This window comes from Mirounga angustirostris, unplaced genomic scaffold (genome assembly GCF_029215605.1).
Source record: "Mirounga angustirostris isolate CCGP_5_RB_7025 unplaced genomic scaffold, mMirAng1.0.hap1 SCAF_15, whole genome shotgun sequence".
Classification (NCBI taxonomy): Eukaryota; Metazoa; Chordata; class Mammalia; order Carnivora; family Phocidae; genus Mirounga; species Mirounga angustirostris.
The window spans coordinates 8,970,832-8,993,826 of NW_026991723.1; the positions used below are offsets into that span (position 1 = coordinate 8,970,832).

Consider the following 22,995-nt stretch of genomic DNA (forward strand, 5'->3'; position numbering starts at 1 on the left):
TCTTCCACATTGGTTAGGCTCTGGTAAAATAGTTCCAGGGAGGACAGACCTTGTTAAAAAGAACAGAATATTCTGGACATATTTAAAAACAGCTACTTTCTCTCTCTGTCTGCTGTAAGACTGAGGGGATTTTTCTCCTGTCATCACTGTGAAAATGTGATAGGCTTCTGGATCCCCGGGTGTTTTTAACTCTCACACTTGTCCACATCGGGCCTCCAGTAATTCGTTAGCTACAGATTCGGTTTTCCTAGGCAGCTTTTGGACGTCTGCTCCAGAGAACGCAGCGGTGACTCTGTCTGCCTGTGTCCTCACTTTTTGGAGGCAGTGGCTTGCTCTGTGACTTCAGTTCTCTGGCGCATCTAAGAAGAGTGATTGATTTTCTGTGTGCCCAGCTGTTTCCTTGTAAGAACGGGAGAGAGGACTGCCCAGCTCCTGAAATGCCAGCCAGGAAACACGGAATTCAAGTGCTTCTCTCTGGTTGATAGGATATCAGTGATTTCTTCCTTGGTACGTTCTTTACTTCCCACATTTTCTACAATGTGCATATATTCCTTTTAAAAGGGACAGGAAAACAAATGTTCTTTTAATATAGAAAAAAAGTTAAAAATGAGTTTAGTCTCCGTTGGCCTGGAAGAAAATAAGGCAAGGTGCAGAGAGTAGTACGGTACTTAAAAAAGTAAGAATAAAAAAGAGGAACATTTACTCCTCCCCCACAGCTTACCATCCACATTAAAATGACTTTACAATTCCATTGTGTCATTAGTACAATTTTAGTATGCAAGGAGACTCTTGCCCAAGCAAATTAATTACGTTAACTTCCTGAAGGACACATGAGCTCTTTCATAAAGCACCAAAACTGATATTTATGCCCTAAGACCCTTTGATTCTCCACCCAAAATCCTTGCTTTACTACTTTCCCCAATCCTAAATTACTCTATCATGACCTTTCTGCAATTCTAAACAAATTCCCACATTGAAAGGCATACCTTAAGTCAAATTTCAATTAAGCCCAACCTTGACCTTCCCTCTCACATGACCAAAGCTCCATCAAGGAGCTCCCTTACTGTAGGAAGCAATACAATCAGCTCATCCTATTAGCGGGTGATGTTGGTGATAGCTGGGGAGCTGGCCTTTGACGAATATATGATTCTATGTGTTTATGTGAACAAGAAGAAAGGGACAGAAGTAACCACATCAGGCTATTAAAGCTGATTGTCTGGTGGGGGTAAATTCTAATTTTTTTTATTGCACTAATTGTGGTGGACCCGTGTCCATTTTATAATGGACTTTAATTAAAGCTTTTGCAAGACAATGTATAAAATACATATATTTGCTGGAGGGACTATGCATCCATTCTCTCTGAAGTTCAGAATCCCACAGTGAGCCTTGCTTCGTAACAGTACTTGGGTTCACAAAGCCCTCTTTCTCGTACACAAGTACACAAGAAGCCCCAGTGTTTATAAACAGGAAACTGGTTTCCCCATATGCTTGACTTAGTTGTTTTGCCTTAGGCAATTTAGAAAATCCCTTCAGAAAATCCTTACTGAAAGTGATGCAGAATATGGATGCCCTCTTAGCTAAAGGGCTCAGTCATTCAGAACGTGTCCCTTCCACTTTCCATTAAGTCCACTGTCCCAAACCACACCAATGATGGATATCGCTCACCTGGACATCCCTCTAGCAATTCCAGACCTATCTGTCATTGTCTCTCATGCTACGCTTCCATCATCTTTGATCATCTCTCCCTAAGCACAGCAGAGATTGAAACCCTGCGATTCATACGCTACAACAGTGTATCTGAGGAAGGACAGCAATTGTGCTTTGTTGGGCTTGATGTAGCTCTTATTTAGTAAATTTTAGGAAGAGGGATAGAATTGGCTGTTCTTCCAGAGGTCTGTAGATGTAAGATAGACTGTTCATCTAAAATTCTCGCGGGGACCACCTTTATTCATAAGGGGAGACTAGGTCTCTGTCCTTTGGCTAAGCAGACCAGAAACATTCCCCCAAGTATTTACCCCTTTTCAGTCTGAATGAGGTTCCAGTCAAGCACAAATGAAGTTTGCTTCCTGGTAACGTAGAGAGGGAGGGAGGGAGAAAACATTCGGCCTTTGCACTTACTCCACGTGGCCTCCCGTCGCTCCCCAGGAGTGAAATAATGGAGATTAACAGTATGGTGGAGCTAGCATTGCTTTTCCAACTGGAGCACGCCTCAGAGTCACCTGGAGGGCAGTTGCAGTGTCCACACCCGCTGGGTCTGCGGCTGCAGCTGGGGTCTAACGGACAAAGGTTCTGGTCCTTGGGGTGGGGCTTGTCGCTGAGCAGGAAGAGCCAGGGTAGCAGAGGAGCTGAGCCCAGGAGCTTGGGTCTCAGAGGAAAGTCCGGAGCCAGGACTGATTTGTAAGCACGGTTGTGTCTCCAAGTGCAGAGCGAGCGCACGCCTGGGGTTTATCAACGAGACCAGTGCGGCGCCTCCCTCGCTGCATGGAACATGGGCCCAGGAGCTGCTTCCAGATTCAGCTTTGGTGCACTGGCTACAGCTATTCGGTCTCGTTTGCATGATCCTTACTTGCAAAAAGGGAACAAGAACTGTGCCTTCTTCACAGCGTTCCTATAATTAAATAAACCCATTTAAGGGACCCAGTAGATTGCCCTATTCTCTTAGCTCCCTTCCTGCATTCCTAGTAAACCAGGGACCTTGGAAAGAACTGTGCCGCCTACCTCGTGGGCTCAGCTACGCGAGCTGAACAAAAGGGCTGTCCCAGTGAGGATGCAAACAGGCGGCACCCCAGCGCAGGATGGCCTGTCTCGTGCTCATGTGCGCTCCCTCTCCCTGCCTCCTCACCACTGTGGTGTGGACCACCTTCCCTGCCTCCTGTCCTGTCTGCTAGAGCGAGGGAGAATGACACACCACAGGCTGCAGGATCAGAATTCGGGAACATTCTTCCACAGTAGAAATCCTGAACCATAAAGGCCATGGTTTGGACGGCTTTAGAACAGCAGTACCTCCAAGACCGAGAAGAGAGTCTTGTTTGTACATGGAGTAAAGGAAACGGAGGGTAGCAGTGAAATGGGACTCTTCTCTTTGAACTGAAACCAAACCATTCAGTAACAAACTCTAATCCAGTTCCCTCTTACAGGGGAAGCTCCAAGCCCCTTGTGGTTCAGCGGAAACTCAGCACCATCTGTGGTGCTCAGACTAATTAGAAATGCAGACGGGACAGTGGACACTTGGAGGGACAAGGGAGTGTCTGAGGAGGATGCATTTGGCGTGGGTCTGATTCCCTACAAGATTCTAAGTAGGATGCCTTGGCGATACTTCGAGTTAGGAATGCCGGATTTGTGGCATTCTCCCTGGGGGATGCTAGGGAAGGAAGTTTCCATCAACCGAGGAGAGAGGAGAGAGAACTTTTCCATTTTGGGCCCTGGAGTCATGAGTTCCATAAGGAAGAAGGTGCTAGCCGCCTTTGAAAACTTTTGGGACAGCTGGGGAAACGGGACTGTGATGACACAGGAGATACTAGGAAAGGTTTGTTAATTCCCTTTGGTATGAAAGTAGGAGTGTGGGAGCCAGAGGGATGGCTTGAATTGTAGGGAGGTTCGTGCTGAAGTATTCAGGGGTAAAGTGTCATGATGGTTTAATAATGAAAAGGGGAGGAGGACAAAGTATTAACCATGGTTGCATCTTGGTAGGAGAACATAGGCGTGCGTGGAACCCCTCTTTCCCTTGAGCCCTTTTGAAATCTTTCAAAATCAAGAGCTATTAATACAGATTTGTTACATATCATATTATAGCATACTATAAATCTGTATTACCATATAGATGAGCTGGCTAGTAAACAGAATTTTAAGCACTAGAAAATGTTGAGCAGGGGCTTAGTGCTTGAGATGATGGATTCCTCTCCTTTGCAACAAGCCTGGTTCATTCCAGGAGACTGGCTCTCTCTGTCTTTTTCCTACCAAGCATGCTGTAGCCAGAGACTATCCAGCCCTCTGCAGGAGACCTTCACTCAGGCACCAGGGTTTCAATCCCCTAGAACTCAAAGAACAAGAGGCAGTGTTTGTTGAGCTAAATTATCTCTTTATTAGGAAAGCACCAACACCACATTCTTGGAAATTACTGGAATTTTATTTGCCTCAGGCTTATGACTTGCAACCAAAGACATTGTGCAAAGAAAGCAAAGATTAAGTACACTTTAGGGAGAAGGAGACGATACACATCGGTAACATAGGAAATCAGGTGGACAAAAGAAGCCATCCAATACACTATATAGATTGCAATATTCAATAGCGTTTTCAACAAAACTTTGTTTAAATCAAGAGCAAAGAGAAAATTAAGCAATGTTTACAGTAGACATAAATCTTATACAGTTCAAAAAGCATTTTTTTTCAGATCATAGAGCATAAAATGGAAAAATGTCTATGCAGGTGAAATCTAACTACTGTACATTTATCACCTATTAAAGTTGCTTATATGTACCACAGTGTAAAAAAAAAAAAAAAAAAACGAACAAATTAAAACCTTGAAAATTGCCTGATGAAAAATAAAATAACCAGTGGCTTTTAATGGCTTCTCCTGGTTATCAGTGCTACAAAAAGAAAAAAAAAATCTTCTCATCTGAACAGGTGGTAAAACCAGGCACAATCAAACCGTTACCAAATGAGACCCACCCCTAGAAATATACTATCCACCCACATATTTTCCATCAAAAGCTTTGTCTATTTGTTTTAATCTTTGAATCTTTGAGGCCCATTTGGTCACAATATGTTACAAATATTTGTGTGTATGTGCATGTTGTGTGTTTTTACACCATGATATCATATGTTTGTCTGGCACTATCCTAAAGCTAGTTTATAGACGATGATGATACAGAAACCACCCAGGGCCCATAGGACAAATGGACTCACTGGGTAGAAATGAGAGAGGGGAGGAAGGAGTTCAGTTCTACCGAGGGGGGAGAACGGTCCATACTGATCACTCATCATCAGTCCCACTTGCTTCTGACTGTTCCTAAAAATAAAAACATGATAAAAATGCATGAAATCACACGTAAGAAAAAGGTGTAACAAACCCTGCAGAGGCAAAGTAGAAAAGAAAAGACCGCTTGGAAAGGGTTAGCCCACGTCTCCACATTCTGTGGCAAGGTGGCAGGACACTGGAGAGGAATCCAGGCTCAAAAGGGGAGCTTCTGCTGGGGAATCCCAAAGCACTACCCACCATCTGTACCACAGTTTTGCTTTCTTTTGCTTTGGCACAAGAAGGTCAAGGCTAGGAACTTTTATTTTTAGCAGTGTGGGTTTAGAAAATTCACCAGAGGTCCAAAGGACCATGCATTTGATGTCTACTCACAGTAAGTCTTCTAAAGAAAACACAGCATTTTAAATGTGTTTGAAAAAGCCTGGGACAAGGGTGAAGGCTGGGCGGGTCGGCATTAAGAATTCTTAAATGTTTTTCATCAGACCCAAAGGGCAGTGCACTGAAGGAATACCCAATAGCATACAGACTCAAATGTTAAATTCTCTTTCCAGAGGTGGTGGGGGGAGTGGGGGTGAAAGTGAATAAAATGGAGGCCGCTGCCTCGTGTCACCCACATCCAGGGACAGTGCCCTAGACCCGGTTACACTGTTTGGGTCTGAATCCAACCTCTGCTGTTTGCTTCCAGGACCCAGAGCCAAACACACCTAACCTGGGCCCGGATTTCTAGGACATGGTGCAAATGACAGAGTGCTCCTCGGAGGCTCCCACTAACATATTTCACGGCCTGCCTCCATCCCTGGTCTGGAATTTTTCAAAGATTAAAAATAACCGGCCATCGAGAAAACTGTATTTGTAAGGGGTGGAAAGGTAAGAAAGTAGAAGAGGAAACTCGACGGAGGAGTTTTTCAGTTTTGGACACTGACCAAAAGCCCGAAATTCTTTGTTGTAGATCATGTAGCTTAGCTCACAGCCCTCAGGAATGAAATCTCCCCAAGTCTTTACATTTCCATTTCTGGATAATAAAGTGGTTACACGACAGGAAAGGAATGGAGAGGACTTCTGGGCTTCAGCCAAAGCCCGTTCCACTTACATTTTCATCCTGCTCCTCATCACTGTCGAAATCACTCACTACAGGCTTGGCTTTTCCCCGATTCGGCCTTTTCTTGCCTTTGCCTTTGTCCCGGCCTTTCTCGTCTTTTTTATTGAGCTTGATTTTCACCTTAACAGATTTGGCTACAACAAAAACAAAACAGCAGTGAGGAATCACAGGGAAGTCCTTTCCCAGGGAGTGAAAAGACTGCCAGGCTACAGCTGACAAACCAAAGGTCCCAGGAGTGCCCAGAACATTGTCAATTTATGCCTGTTCTCCATCGTCCTGTTAGCACCCGATTTCACTCACAAACACATCTTGGTTAGGAGGATACACTACATTGTTACCCCAAACAAGCTACATGAGGGGCTGAGATCCCGCAGCAGGCTGGGTCCTTTTTGCAGTCACTTAATGGTCGGATGGGGATCTTCCTAATAAGCAGGAGAAGCAGAGCTGCCTTTCTTACTTATGGAGGGTTGCGGGTGTTTATTCAATAGAATTTTGTCAGGAGTAAGTATAAAGCCTTTTTTTTTTTTTAAAGGCCAATGATACTGTGTAGATAACCCCAGTTGACTTAAAAAGAAAAATCAGAGTTGAATAGTAGTATTAACAGCACAGAAAGGTACAAAATGGAAAGTGTGAACACTTTCTTTCCCTCATCTCTAGTATTTCCTGATTGTTCTTCCTGGTGATGATTTCCGGAAACAATTTATGGTTTATATAATTAGAGAACATAAAGAATTCAAGCACGTGTACACAGTCATTCCTCTATTCTCACCTATGGGGGGACACTTCTGTTAATATCTACCAGCCTAATTCTTTCCAAGGCCTGAGGGTCCACTACGAATGACTTAACCAGTCATCTCGTGATGTCTCGTGATGGGTGCTGAAGTTCTCAGCTTTTTTTTTTTTTTTTTTGCCTGTGTAATAAGCAAAGCTGCTGAAAACCTCTTTGTTGACAGATTGGGGGGCAGTACGGTGAATATATCTGTATGGTAAGTTTCTAAGTGTCCTGTTAAATTAGCCTTCAGAAAGACAGCACCCCTATCTACCGTCACAGGGCTATTCTGAGGAAAGGAATAAAAACACATGGGAGAGTTCATTGTGCAAGGTCACTGAGGCAGGCGTGTAACCCAGTGTCCAAGGAAAATCTGTTCTGGGCTAGGTGTCCACAGCATACCATTTTTAGGACTTGATGAGGAAGTCCCCGAGGATGTGGGGCTCTCATTCAAACCAGTCATACTGGAATTTCATGTTGGGTTGCAAGGCACCTAGAAAAAGGTACTGGCCTGGAGGGAATTATAGCTCCACAAGGAAGCTTGGGGAGGAGAATTTCTCAGACTTCTTTTGTGAAATGGGGGGACCCACCACAGTGTTTACAAGGAGGCCGGCTGACAACACAGTTGAGGTCAGAGCTGTTCTGAACCACAGTGCCACCTTACACCCTCTGCCCTCCCGAACGCGGCAGAGACGGGCAAATCTGAGTACTCTGAACAGCACTCCTGGTCTGGCTTCCGGCCCTTGTACCCAAATGTCTGCTGCATAGTGGACTTACAAGGTAGGGGCCTCCCGTTTGGCTGGAGTAATTCGGGAAAGGAAGAAAAGGCCGACCTATTCACAGAAATGCATAAAGATATAAAGGCCTCTCAAAGAAAAAGTCTTGATTAAAAAACAACAACAACAACAAAAAACAAAATATCTATCCATACAGGTGGAGCACTTCCTGACATTTGGAATACAGAAAAATCCATGCAAGGTGTGAAAGGGCAGAAGATTGGCAGCAAAGGTAAGAAAATGTCTCTCCAAGTAGATCATTTAACTCCACCTTGGAGGGTGGGATGCTCTAAAACTACCAGGCTCTGTGTGTCCGTGGACATGGACCTCAAAAAACCCACCCAACAGGCTGCCAGGCCTAACTTGGTTGAAACTAAAGAGCAGCCTAAGGCTTTATGATCCCACCCTTATGGACCCATAAAAAGGGCTAATTATCAAGGGTGGCAGGCAGAATAACGGCCCCTTATACATGTCTGTGTCCTAATCCCCCAATTGTGATGTTACATGGACAAAGGGATGAAGGCTGCTGATCAGCTGACTCTGAGAAGGGGAGATAATCCTGGATGAACCAGGTGAGCCCTGAGGCCTTAAGAAAGGAAGAAGAGGTCCTGGTTCAAGATGGCAAGATTTCAACATTCAAAGGAACATTCTGAACTCACCTCCCAAGGACACACCCAATCTACAGCTACATGTAGAACAATTTCCTCAGGAAAGCAGCCCAAAAATGAGCTCAGTGACTCCGACACAGCAGGTAAATAAGGAAAACCCCTCAAACAGGTAGGAGAGGCTGAGACACACACTCACTATAAACCTCCCCCTGGGGTGGTGCCCCAAGATCAGAAGGGAACTCAAAACCTGGAGACTCTCCCCAAGGAGTGAAGCTGTTGAAGCTCACATTGGGCACCCCAACTTTTAAGAGAGGAGTCCCTAAAACCTTTAAGTTTCACATGCAAGAACCCCACAAGGCTTCAGTGAGCTTAGGTCTCTTGCCCCAGGACAGAGGCAATGACCAAGCAGCACCCAGACTTTAGGTGAAAAGAGGCTTCTTTGTTTTGTTAAAACATCATCCCGAGGGGCAGGTACCAAATTTGACACCTATCTGAAGGCCTGTTTGGGTGTCTCTAGAGACGGAGGCATCTTTGCACTTTCCCTCTACCTCACACCAGTTTACCTCCTGGAAAGGAGCTCGTACCCTCCTCTGGTAACCCGATTTTAGCAGCTACCACCCCCTCAGGGCACAGCAAAAAACAAGAGTCCAAGAACCCCAGTCTTTTGGTAGAGGAGACCCATCAGCTTATCTTCACAGATACGGTCGGAGGGACAAGCTTCTAATAAAACACACATCTACCTCAGGCCAGACAGTAACCCTTTCGCACGACCTTGCAAGGTGGGTGTCATCTTTGAGCTCTTCCTCTGCCACACGCCAGGGAGCCAGTGTCCCCCAAAGGGCAGCATTCACAAACATTTAACACCCTGGGTGCTAAACGCTGCTGGGACCATCACAAAGGTGAGAGAGACAACCGAGAGCGAGGGCCAGGGGGGAGAAGTTTCATCTCCACCACGAGGCTACTACTCCTTCAAGAGTCAGAGGGGCGCCTGGGTGGCTCAGTTGGTTAAGCAACTGCCTTCGGCTCGGGTCGTGATCCTGGAGTCCCGGGATCGAGTCCCGCATCGGGCTCCCCGCTCTGCAGGGAGTCTGCTCCTCCCTCTGACCCTCCCCCCTCTCATGTGCTCTCTCTCTCTCTCTCTCTCTCAAATAAATAAATAAAAATCTTAAAAAAAAAAAAAAAAAGAGTCAGAGAAGTGGAGGTTTAAAACTAAGGCATCGAAACCAACACAGAGTCAAGGAAAACAAAGAGAAACAGGAGTGTGTTCCAGATGAAAGAGGAAGATAAAACCTTAGGTACACCCCTGACTTCCATTTTCTTACAAACTTTTTCAGAAGAGGAATTGAAAATAGTGGCCCTAAAAGTGCTCACTGAACTGGGCAGGAGGACGGACGAAGACAGGGAGAACTTCCACAAAGAGGCAGAGAGTACCAACAAGTAGTGGTAAAAGTCACAGAGCTGAAGAATGCAACGACTGAGCTGAAAGCTCCACAGAAGACACACTGAAACCCAACCGGAGGGCGTGAAAAGTACACCGGAAACCCCCTAAGAGTACAGCACATTTTTTAGCAGAAACTTTCTACGCCAAAAAGGAGTGGCAGATCCATACAGAGTGCTCAAAGGGGGGCAAATTAAGAACACTCAACTTGGCAATTTTGTTACTCAGAATTGGAGAGAAAAATGTTTTCCAGACAAGCAACAGCTAAAGTTCATCAACACCAAATGGACCTTATCAGCAGTGGTACAGGGACTTTTCCCGCTAAAAAGAGAAGAGCAAATAAGAAATCACACCTGATCACTTGTAAAGTTAGTAGGAAGGTTAAAGGACAGAAGTGGTAAAAGTAACTATAACTATAATAACTAGTTGAGATGCACAAGTATGTATGCAAGATAAAGAGATGTAAAATGTGACATTAAAAACATAAAAGGTGGAATGACACCTGGGTGGCTCAGTCGGTTAAGCGTCTGCCTTTAGCTCAGGTCATGATCCCAGGGTCCTGCTCCGCAGGGAGTCTGCTTCTCCCTCTGCCCCTCCCCCTGCCTGTGCTCTTTCAAATAAATCTTTAAAATCCTAAAAGGTAGGGAGGGGAGATTAAAAATGTAGAGCTTTTTGAGTATGTTAAAACTTAAGTTGTTATCAACTCAATACAAAGCTAAAGCCTATAGTAAATAAAAAGATCAAAAGAACTAAGAATACCTCTAAACCAAGTCATGTAGCCACAGATGAAGAGAACAAAGGTGAAGAGAGGAACCATAAAAACTCCAGAAAGCAATTACCAAAATGGCAATGAGCACATAGCTATCACTAGTTAATTTAAATATAAAGAGGCCAATCAAAAGCCAGGTTGACTGAATGGATTAAAAAACAAACAAAAAACTGAGACCCAACTCTCTTCATCCAGGACTACAACCACACAGACTGAAAGGGAAGGGATGGAAAAACAAAATACTCCAAGCAAATCAAAACCTGGAGCAGCAACAGTTAGATCAAACAGACTTTAAAACAAAGACTGTATTAAGGGAAAAAGAAAGGCATTACATGATGATAAAAAAGGTCAATCCAAGAAGATACACCATTCATAAATACTTATGCAGCACCCAACATAGGAAGACCTAAACACATGATGCAAGTATTGAAGGAAAGGAAGAAAAGGACAGTAAAACGAAAAAAGTAGGGGACCTTATTACCTTGCTTACATTGGTTAATGGCATTAAATGACACATGAGATCACGTAAAGGTAACACATGTTCAGAGAACATTCCATCCAAACACGGGAGAAGACACATTCAAGGGCACATGCAACACTGTCCAGGGCTGAGAACATGTTGGGCCACAGAACAGTTCTTAAAACATCTAAGAAGAATTAAATCATGGAAAGCACCTTTTATTTTTTACTACAACGGTATTAAACTAGAAATCACAAGAAGAAAACTGGAAAAAACACAAAGATGTGGATACTAAATATTCTAAAAAAACCCATGAGTCAACCAAGAAATCAAAAATCTCTTGCACAAAGGGAAATGTGAGGTTTCAAAACTCTGTGGATGCAACACAAGCAGTTCTAAGACGGAAGTTCACAGCACTACAAGCCTATCTCTAGAAACAAGAAAAATCCCAAATAAACAACTAGAAAAAGATAGCCCAAATTAGTGGAAGAAACGAAATAACTCAGAGAGGAAATTGTGACTAAAAAAACAGAATGCGGGGCGCCTGGGTGGCTCAGTCGGTTAAGTGTCTGCCTTCAGCTCAGGTCATGATCCCAGGGTTCTGGGATCGAGCCCCGTATTGGGTGCTCTACTTCTCCCACTCCCCGTGCTTGTGTTCCCTCTCTCGCTGTCAAATAAAATCTTTAAAAAAAAAAAAAAAATAGAACACATCAATGTAACTAGAAGTTCATTGTTTGAAATGATAAACAAAACTGATAAAACTCTAGCCAGATTCATCAAGAGAAAAAGAGGGCTTAAATAAAATCCGCGGGGGGCGGAGTAAGATGGCAGAAGAGTAGGAGACCTGGATTTTGTTTGGTCCCAGGAATTCAGCTGGATAGGGATCAAACCATTCTGAACACCTATGAACTCTACAGGAGATCGAAGAGAAGAATAGCAGCAACTCTCTGAACAGAAAAGCGACCACTTTCTGGAAGATAGGACGTGCGGAGACGTGAATCCGAGGCAATATTCGGGAGGATAGACGGCGGGGGAGGGGCCTCCGTTGGCCGCGTCTGGCAAGTGAGAGAGTCACGGAGCACAAAATCGGAACTTTTAGAAGTCGGCTCCGCTGAGGGATGTCGCCCCGGTGGCTAAGCAGGGGGTGGGACCCTCGTGGGACAGTGTGGTCTCAGTACCCTCGGGGTCACAGAAAGACCAGGGGTGCCTGAGTGCGGCAGAGCTCCCAGGGATCAGAGCAGGGAAGCCGGCTGCAAAGATGGAGCCCAGGCGCGGGCTCTCAGCTCGGGGTTGTCATAAACCGTGATCCGCGGCACAGTCCGGCCACTGCTCCTCCAGCAGGGACCCAACAAATGGCAGATGAGGGGAGACTCCCCTTCCTCCCCCGGGAGGAGCGGCATGGGAGCAGACTGCAGGGTTCTGCGGGGTTTGGAGACTACACACAGGGTCATGTGCCAGAGACAGAAATGCTTGGTCACAGGCTAGGGGCGCACGGAGTGCAGCCGGAGACCGGGGAGACAGGAGTGACTGACTGCTTTTCTCTGGGGGCTCACTGAGGAGTGGGACACCAAGTTCTCAGCTCCTCCGGGGCAGAGATTGGGAGGCCACCATTTTCACTCTCAGCCTCCAAAGCTGTAGGGAAAGCTTGCAGGGAACAAAAGCTCCCAAGAGCAAACCTGAGCAGGTTACTAAACCCAGACAGAGCAAGGGCGGGACAATTCCACCTCCAGCAAAGACGTTTGGGAACCACAGCAACAAGCCCCTCCCCTAGAAGATCAGCCAGAACAGCCAGCCAAGACCAAGTTTACCCATCAATGAGAACAGCAGAACTCCAGCACTAAGGGAATACTACACATAGAATTCATGGCTTTTTTACGATGATTCTGTAGTCTTTCAAATTTAATTTTTTTTTTAATTTTTTTGTGGACTTTTCTTTTTCCCTTTTTCAACCAACATTAATCCCTTTTTAAAAAACCTTTTTATTTTTCATTTTTAGAGTCCTATTTATCCCTTCATAGTAGTTACCCTTATTTTTGGCATATAAGTTGTTCTCTCTTTAAAATTTTCAGATAGTTTCTTCTAACAGATCAAAATATACCCTAAATCTCTAGCGTATGGCTTTGTTCTAGTCTCCTGCCTGATCACATTCTCTCCTTTTTTAAATCCTTTTTTTATAAACAACTTCTTATTCCCTTTATAAAATTTTTTTATAATTTTCATCTTTACAGTCATATTCCATCCCTTCATATCAACCCTTATTTTGTACATATACAAGTTTTTCTTTCTTTAAAATTTTGGGAGGCACTTTCTTCTAACAGACCAAAATACACCCAAAATCTAGTGTGTGGCACTGATCTATGCACCAGCCTGAGCATATTTGATCATATTCTGGTTTTTGTTTTATTCTGTTTTTGTTTGTTTTTATCTTTTTTTTTTCTTTCTTTCCCTTTCTTTTCCCCTGGCTTCAGGTCTTTGTTTAGAGTATATTTTCTGGCAATGTTGTTACCCTGTTAGCATTTTCTTCTCTCATTCATCTATTCTCCTCTGGACAAAATGACAGGACAGAAAAAATCACCCTAACAAAAAGAACAAGAGGGAGTACCGACTGCCAGGGACCTACTCAATACAGACATTAGTACGATGTCAGATCTAGAATTCAGAATCATCACTTTAAAGATACCAGCTGGGCTTGAAAAAAGCATGGAAGTTATAAAAGAACTAAAATCTAACCAAGTCGAAATCAAAAAGGCTATTAATGAGGTGCAATAAAAAATGGGGGCACTAACTGCTAAGATAAATGAGGCAGAAGAGAGAATCAGTGATATAGAAGACCAAATGATGGAAAATAAAGAAGCTGAGAAAAAGAGAGATAAACGACTACTGGATCACGAGGGCAGAATTTGAGAGATAAGCGATACCATAAGATGAAACAACATTAGAATAATTGGGATCCCAGAAAGGAAGAAAGAGAGAGAGGGGCAGAAGGTATACTGGAGCAAATTATAGCAGAGAACTTCCCTAATTTGAGGAAGGAAACAGGCATCAAAATGCAGGAGGCACAGAGAACCCCTCTCAAAATCAATAAAAATAGGTCAACACCCCAACATCTAATAGTAAAACTTACGAGTCTCAGAGACAAAGAGAAAATCCTGAAAGCAGCTCGGGGGGAAGAGGTATGTAACCTACAATGGTAGAAACATTAGATCGGCAACAGACCTATCTACAGAGACCTGGCAGGCCAGAAAGGACTGGCAGGATATATTCAGAGCACTAAATGAGAAAAATATGCAGCCAAGAATACTATATCCAGCTAGGCTGTCATTGAAAATAGAAGGAGAGATAAAAAGCTTCCAGGACAAACAAAAACTAAAGGAATTTGCAAACACCAAACCAGCCCTACGAGAAATCTTGAAAGGGGTGCTCTAAGCAAAGAGAGCGCCTAAAAGCAACATAGACCAGAAAGGAACAGAGACAATATACAGTCACAGTCACCTTACAGGCAATACAATGGCACTAAGTTCATATCTTTCAATAGTTACCCTGAATGTAAATGGGCTCAATGCCCCAATCAAAAGACAGGCTATCAGATTGGATTAAAAAACAAGACCCATCGATATGCTGTCTGTAAGAGACTCATTTTAGACTCAAAGACACCCCCAGATTGAAAGTGAGGGGATGGAAAATCATTTACCATGTTAATGGACACCAAAAGAAAGCTGGGGTGGCAATCCTTATATCACACAACTTAGATTTTAAACCAAAGACTGTAATAAGAGATGAGGAAGGACACTATATCCTACTTAAAGGGTCCATCCAACAAGAAGATCTAACAATTGTAAATATCTATGCCCCTAACATGGGAGCAGCCAATTATATAAGGCAATTAATAACAAAAGCAAAGAAACACATTGACAACAATACAATAATAGTGGGGGACTTTAACAACGCCCTCACTGTAATGGACAGATCATCTAAGCAAAAGATCAACAAGGAAATAAAGACTTTAAATGACACACTGGACCAAATGGACTTCACAGACATTTTCAGAACATTCCATCCCAAAGCAATGGAATACACATTCTTCTCTAGTGCCCATGGAACATTCTCCAGAACAGATCACATACTAGGTCATAAATCAGGTCTCAACCGGTACGAAAAGATTGGGATCATTCCCTGAATATTTTCAGACCACAATGCTTTGAAACTAGAACTCAATCACAAGAGGAAAGTCGGAAAGAACTCAAATACATGGAGGCTAAAGAGCATCCTACTAAAGAATGAATGGGTCAACCAGGAAATTAAAGAAGAATTAAAAAAATTCATGGAAACCAATGAAAATGAAAACACAACTGTTCCAAATCTTTGGGATGCAGCAAAGGCAGTCCTAAGAGGAAAGTATATAGCAATACAAGCCTTTCTCAAGAAACAGAAAAGGTCTCAAGTACACAACCTAACCCTACACCTAAAGGAGCTGGAGAAAGGACAGCAAATAAAGCCTAAACCCAGCAGGAGAAGAGAAATAATGAAGATCAGAGCAGAAATCAATGAAATAGAAACCAAAAGAACAGTAGAACAGATCAACAAGACTAGGAGCTGGTTCTTTGAAAGAACTGACAAGATTGATAAACCCCTGGCCAGACTTACCAAAAATAAAAATGACCCAAATCAACAAAATCATGAATGAAAGAGGAGAGATCACAACCAACACCAAAGAAATACAAACAATTATAAGAACATATTATGAGCAACTCTATGCCAGCAAATTGGATAACCTGGAAGAAATGGATGCATTCCTAGAGATGTATCAACTACCAAAACTGAACCAGGAAGAAATAGAAAACCTCAACAGACCTATAACCAAGGAAATTGAAGCAGTCATCAAAAATCTCCCAACAAACAAAAGCCCAGGGCCAGATGGCTTCCCAGGGGAATTCTACCAAACATTTCAAGAAGAATTAATACCTATTCTTCTGAAACTGTTCCAAAAAATAGAAATGGAAGGAAAGCCTCCAAACTCATTTTATGAGGCCACCATTACCTTGATCCCCAAACCCGACAAAGACCCCATCAAAAAGGAGAATTACAGACCAATATCCTTGATGAACATGGATGCAAAAATTCTCACCAAAATACTAGCCAATAGGATCCAACAGTACATTAAAAGGATTATTCACCACGACCAAGTGGAATTTATCCCTGGGCTGCAACGTTGGTTCAACATCTGCATATCAACGTGATACAACACATTAACAAAAGAAAGAACAAGAACCATATGATCCTCTCAGTAGATGCAGAAAAAGTATTTGACAAAGTACAGCATCCTTTCTTGATCAAAACTCGTCAGAGTATAGGGATAGAGGGTACATAACTCAATATCATAAAAGCCATCTATGAAAAGCCTACAGCGAGTATCATTCTCAGTGGGGGAAAAACTGAGAGCTTTCCCCCTAAGGTCAGGAACGCGGCAGGGATATCCACTATCACCACTGCTATTCAACATAGTATTAGAAGTTCTAGCCACAGGGGCACCTGGGTGGCTCAGTCGTTGAGCATCTGCCTTCGGCTCAGGTCATGATTCCAGGGTCCTGGGATCGAGCCCCGCATCGGGCTCCCTGCTCTGCAGGAAGCCTGCTTCTCCCTCTCCCACTCCCCCTGCTTGTGTTCCCTCTCTCTCTGTGTCTCTGTCAAATAAATAAAATCTTAAAAAAAAAAAAAAAAGTCCTAGCCACAGCAATCAGACAACAAAAAGAAATCAAAGGCATCCAAATCAGCAAAGAAGTCAAACTCTCACTCTTTGCAGATGATATGATACTTTATGTGGAAAACCCCAAAGACTCCACCCCAAAACTGCTAGAACTCATACAGGAATTCAGTCAAGTGGCAGCATATAAAATCAATGCTCAGAAATCAGTGGCATTCCTATACACCAACAAGACAGAAGAAAGAGAAATTAAGGAGTCAATCCCATTTACAATTGGACCCAAAACCATAAGATACCTAGGAATAAATCTAACCAAAGAGGCAAAGGATCTGTACTCAGAAAACTATAAAATACTCATGAAAGAAATTGAGGAAGACACAAAGAAATGGAAAAACGTTCCATGCTCATGGATTGGAAGAACAAATATTGTGAAGATGTCAATGCTACCTAGAGCAATCTACACATTCAGTGCAATCCCCATCAAAATGCCATCCACTTTTTTCAAAGAAATGGAATAATCCTAAAATTTGTATGGAACCACAAAAGACCCCGAATAGCCAGAGGAATGTTTAAAAAGAAAAGCAAAGGTGGCGGCATCACGATTCCGGACTTCCAGCTCTATTACAAAGCTGTCCTCATCAAGACAGTATGGTACTGGCACAAAAACAGACACATAGATCAATGGAACAGAATAGAGAGCCCAGAAATGGACCCTCAACTCTATGGTCAACTCATCTTTGACAAAGCAGGAAAGAATGTCCAAAGGAAAAAAGACAGTCTCTTCAACAAATGGTGTTGGGAACATTGGATAGCCACATGCAGAAGAATGAAACTGGACCATTTCCTTACACCACACACAAAAATGGACTCCAAATGGTTGAAAGACCTCAATGTGAGACAGGAGTCCATCAAAATCCTAAAGGAGAACACAGGCAGTAGCCTCTTCGACCTCAGCCCGAACAGCTTCTTCCTAGAAACATCGCCAAAGGCAAGGGAAGCAAGGGCAAAAATGAACTATTGGGACTTTATCAAGCTAAAAAGCTTTTGCACAGCAAAAGAAACAGTCCACAAAACCAAAAGACAACCGACAGAATGGGAGAAGGTATTTGTAAATGACATATCAGATAAAGGTCTAGTATCCAAAATCTATAAAGAACTTATCCAACTCAACACCCAAAGAACAAATGATCCAATCAAGAAATGGGCAGAAGACATGAACAGACATTTTTCCAAAGAAGACATACAAATGGCCAACAGACACATGAAAAAGTGCTCAACGTCGCTTGGCATCAGGGAAATCCAAATCAAAACCTCAATGAGATACCCCCTCACACCAGTCAGAATGGCTAAAATTAACAAGTCAGGAAATGACAGATGTTGGCGGGGATGCAGAGAAAGGGGAACCCTCCTACACTGTTGGTGGGAATGCAAGCTGGTGCAGCCATTCTGGAAAACAGTATGGAGGTTCCTCAAAAAGTTGAAAATAGAGCTACCATATGATCCAGCAATTGCACTACTGGGAATTTACCCCAAAGATACAAAAGTAGGGATCTGAAGGGTACCTGGACCCTGATGTTTATAGCAGCAGCGTCCACAATAGCTAAACTGTGGAAAGAGCCAAGATGTCCATCGACAGATGAATGGATAAAGAAGATGTGGTATATATATACAATGGAATATTATGCAGCCATCGAAAGGAATGAGATCTTGCCATTTGCGACAACGTGGATGGAAGTGGAGGGTGTTATGCTGAGCGAAATAAGTCAATCAGAGAAAGACATGTATCATAGGACCTTACTGATATGAGGAATTCTTAATCCCAGGAAACAAACTGAGGGTTGGAGTGGGGTGTGGGGTGGGAGGGATGGGGTGGCTCAGTTATAGACACTGGGGAGGGTATGTGCTATGGTGAGCACTGTGAATTGTGCAAGACTGTTGAATCACATATCTGTACCTCTGAAACAATGCAATATATGTTAGGAAAAAAAAAAAAAGAAGATAGCAAGAGGGGAAGAATGAAGGGGGGCGGAAATCAGAGGGGGAGACGAATCATGAGAGACGATGGACTCTGAAAAACAAACTGAGGGTTGTAGAGGGGAGGGGGGTGGGAGGATGTGTTAGCCTGGTGATGGGTATTAAAGAGGGCACTTTTTGCATGGAGCACTGCATGTTATGCACAATGAATCATGGAACACTACATCAAAAACTAATGATGTAATGTATGGTGATTAACATAACAATAAATTTTTTTTTTAAAGATTTATTTATTTGAGAGAGCGAGAATGAGAGAGAGAGTACATGAGAGGGGGGAGGGTCAGAGGGAGAAGCAGGCTCCTCGCTGAGCAGGGAGCCCGATGCGGGACTCAATCCCAGGACTCCGGGACCATGACCCGAGCCGAAGGATGTTGCTTAACCAACTGAGCCACCCAGGCGCCCAATAAAAAATTTTTTTAAAAATACAGTCTGATGCAAAGAATCATAAGCAACTACTATAAACAACTATATGCCAACAAATTGGAAAACAGAAAAAAAAAATGGATCAATTCCTAGAAACTATCTTCCAAGCCTCCATTATGAAGAAATAGAAAATCTGAATAGAGCAAATCCAATTACTAAAATTGAATCAGTAATTAAAAACCCCACAAAGTCCAGAACCAGAAAGTTCTACAGGTGAAATCTACCAACCACTTAAAGAACAGTTATAACTGATCCTTTTCAATTTATTCCAAAAATTGAAGAAGGAATGCTTTCAAATTCATTTTACAAGGCCAGTATTTCCCTGATACCACACAGAGACACCACAAGAAAAGAAAATACAGGCCAATATACTGAAGGACACAGATGCCAAAGTTCTCAACAACATGTTAGCAAACTGAATTCAATAATGTGTGAAAAGATCACATGCCAAAGTCAAGTGGGATTTATTTCAGGGATGCAGGATGGTTCAAATCCACAAAACAATGTACTATATCACATTAACAAAACAAAGGATAAACATCGTTCTCTCAATAGATGCCAAAAACACATCGATAAAATTCAACAGCCATTTATGATAAAGATTCTTAAAGTAAGTATAGAGGGAACATACCTCAACATAATGAAGACCATATACAACAACCCACAGATGAAAACATATTCAAATGGTGAAAAACTAAGAGCTCTTCCTCTAAGATCAGGGACAAGCCAAGGATGCCTACTCTTGCAACTTTTATTCAACACAGAATTGGAAGTCCTAACCAGAGCAGTTACTGAAGAAAAGGAAATAAAATGTGTCCACATTGGAAAGAACTAAACCTGTAACTATTACAGAGGACCGGGTAGTATATTTAGCAAAGCCTAAACACTCCACCAAAACACTATTAGAATGAACAAATGAATTTGGCAAAGTAGTAGGATACAAAATTAACACCGAAATCTTTTTTTCTATATATGACTAATGAGCTATCAGAGAAATTTAGAAAACAATCCCACTTACAATTGCACCAAAAAAAATAAAATACCTAGGGATGACTTTAACCAAAGAGAGGAAAGACCTTTACTCTGTAAGACACTGATGAAATTGAAGAGGACACAAATAATGGAAAGATATACCATGCTCATGGATTAGAAAGCTTAGTATTATTAAAAAGTCCGTATTATCCACAGCAATCTAAAGATTCAGTACAACCCCCCCATGAAAACATGAATGACATTTTTCCACAGAACTGCAACAGGTAATCCTAAAATTTGTATGGAACCACAAAGGACATCAAATAGCCAAAGCAATCTTGAGAAAGAACAAAACCAGAATTATCAAGCTCCCGGATTTCAAAATACACTACAAATCTACACTAATGAAAACAGTACGGTACTGGCACAAAAACAGACACACAGATCAATGGAACAGGATAGAAAGCTTAGAATTAAACCCATGCTTATTTGGTCAAAGGAAGCAAGACTATATAATAGGGAAAAGACAGTCTCTTCAATAAATGGTGCTGGGAAGATGGGACAGCTACATGCAAAAACGTGAAACCTGACCACTATCTTACACCAAATAAAAACTAAATTCAAAATGTAATAAAAGGTTAAATGTGAGATCTGATACCATAAAACTCCTACAAGAAAGCACACAGTAAGCTCTTTGACATCAGTTTTAATATTTTTTTTTTGTACTAGTTTCTTCAGGGAAGGGCAATAAAAGCTAAAATAAACTAAAGGGAGTACTTCAAAACTAAAAAGCTTTTGTACAGTGAAGGAAACCATCAACAAAATGAAAAGACAATCTACTGAATGTTAAAGATATTTGCAAATCATACATTCAATGAGGGGTTAATATCCAAAATATATAAAGAACTCACAAAACTTATTATCAAACACAACCTGATTAAAAAATGGACAGAGGACATGGATAGACATTTCCCAAAGATGCCAGCCAACAGATACATGAAAAGAGGCTCAACATCACTCACCATCAGGGAAATATAAATCAAAACCACAATGAGAAAGCACCTCACACCTGTCAGAATGGCGATTATCACAAAGACGTAAGTGTTGGTGAGGCTGTGGAAGAAAAAGGAACCTTCATGCACTATTGGTGGGAATGTCAATGTGTGCAGCCACTACAGAAAACAGAACGGAGATTCTTTAAAAGTAGTACTACCACGTGATCCAACAATGCCACTTCTGGGTATTTATCTGAAAAAGGAAAACATGAACTCAAGGAGATAGATGTACCCCTCTGTTCATTTCCATATCATTTACAACAGCCAAGACATGGAAGCAACCCAAGCAACTGTTGATAGGAGAATGGATAAAGAAGAGGTGATATATACAATGAAATAGTATTCGGCCCCAAAAAAGAATGAAATCTTGCCATTTGCTACCACATGGATAGACTGAGAGAATATTATGCTAAGTGAAATAAGTCAGGCAGAGAAAGACAAATACCATGTAATTTCACTTACATATGGAATCTAAAAAAAACAAAAGAAATGAACAAAAGAGAACACAGATACAGGAGACAAATGATTGGTTACCAGAGTGGGGAGGAGTTGTGAAGGAGACTTCACAAACCTCGATTTATAAAATAAAGTCTTGGAGATAAAATGGACAGCATAGGGAATATAGCCAATAATACTGTAATAACTTTTTATGGATTCACTGGTACCTAGACTTACTGTGGGGATGAGTTCATGATGTATATAAAAAAAATCAAATCACTATGATGTACACCTGAAATTAACAGGACATGTCAATGATACTTCAATAAAAAGATCCATCTATATGCTACCTGCCAAATAATTCAGATCTAAAGAAACACAGACTGAAAGTGAAGGGATGGAGAAAGATATTCCATGCAAAACAAAGCTGAGGTAGCTATAGTTGTATCAGACAAAATAAACCTTTAAAGACGACTGGAATAAGAAAAAGAGCATTATATAATGATGAATGGGTCCATCCACCAAGAGGATAAAACGTTCGTGAATATTTATGCACTCATCATAGGCACACCTACATATATAAAGCAAGTATTAATGAACCTAAAGAAAGAAATAGATAGCAATACAATAATAGCACATGAGGTTAGTACTCCAATTACATCAATGGAAAGATCAACCAGACAGAAAAGCAATACGGAAACATTGGTCTTAAGTGACATGTTGGATCAGAGGGACTTAATAGAGACATACAGACCATTTCATCCAAAAGCAACAGAATACACATACTTCTTAAGTGCACATGGAACAAGCTCCAGGATAAGTCATGCATCAGGCCACAAAGCAAATCTTAATAAACTTAAGAAAACTGAAATATAAAGCATCTTTTCCGACCACAATGGTATGAAAATAGACATCTATTGTAAGACGAAAACTGGTAAATTCAAACATGTGGAGATTAAACAATGTTACTGAACAACCAATGTGTCAACAACAACAACAAAATCAAAGGAGAAATAAAAAAAAAAATACTTTGAGACAAATGAAAACACAGCATACTAAAACTTGGGCAGCAAAAGCACTCCTAAGAGGCTACTTGGAAGAAAAGTCTCAAACAACCACCTTTACACTTCAAGGAACTAGAAGAACAAACCAAGTCCAAAGTTAGTAAAAAGAAGGAGATAATAAAGATCAGAGCCGAAATAAATGAAATAGAGAGTAAAAAGACAATAGAAAAGATCAATGAAACTAAAAGCGGTTTCTTTGAAAACAAACAAAATTGACCAACCTTTAGCTACACTCACAAAGAAAGTAAGGTCTCACAGACAGAAATGAAAGAGAAGTTGCAACTGATACCACTGAAATACAAAGGATCTTAAGAGACTACTATGAACAATCATATGCCAAGAAATTTGACAACTTAGAAGACATAAGTTCCTAGGAATATACAACCTACCAAGACTGAATCATCAAAAGACAGA

General features: G+C 41.9%; 1 protein-coding gene across 1 annotated transcript in view; it reads right to left on the bottom strand.

Annotated features, from left to right (window-relative positions):
* Positions 1–4,104: 4,104 nt before the first annotated feature.
* SMARCA2 (SWI/SNF related, matrix associated, actin dependent regulator of chromatin, subfamily a, member 2) overlaps positions 4,105–22,995 on the bottom strand; it is a 180,052-nt gene continuing 161,161 nt past the window's right edge. Inside the window, 2 exon segments of the mRNA XM_064579201.1 lie at positions 4,105–5,008; positions 6,066–6,208. Coding sequence (XP_064435271.1) covers positions 4,973–5,008; positions 6,066–6,208 — 179 coding nt within the window. The 3' untranslated portion in view covers positions 4,105–4,972.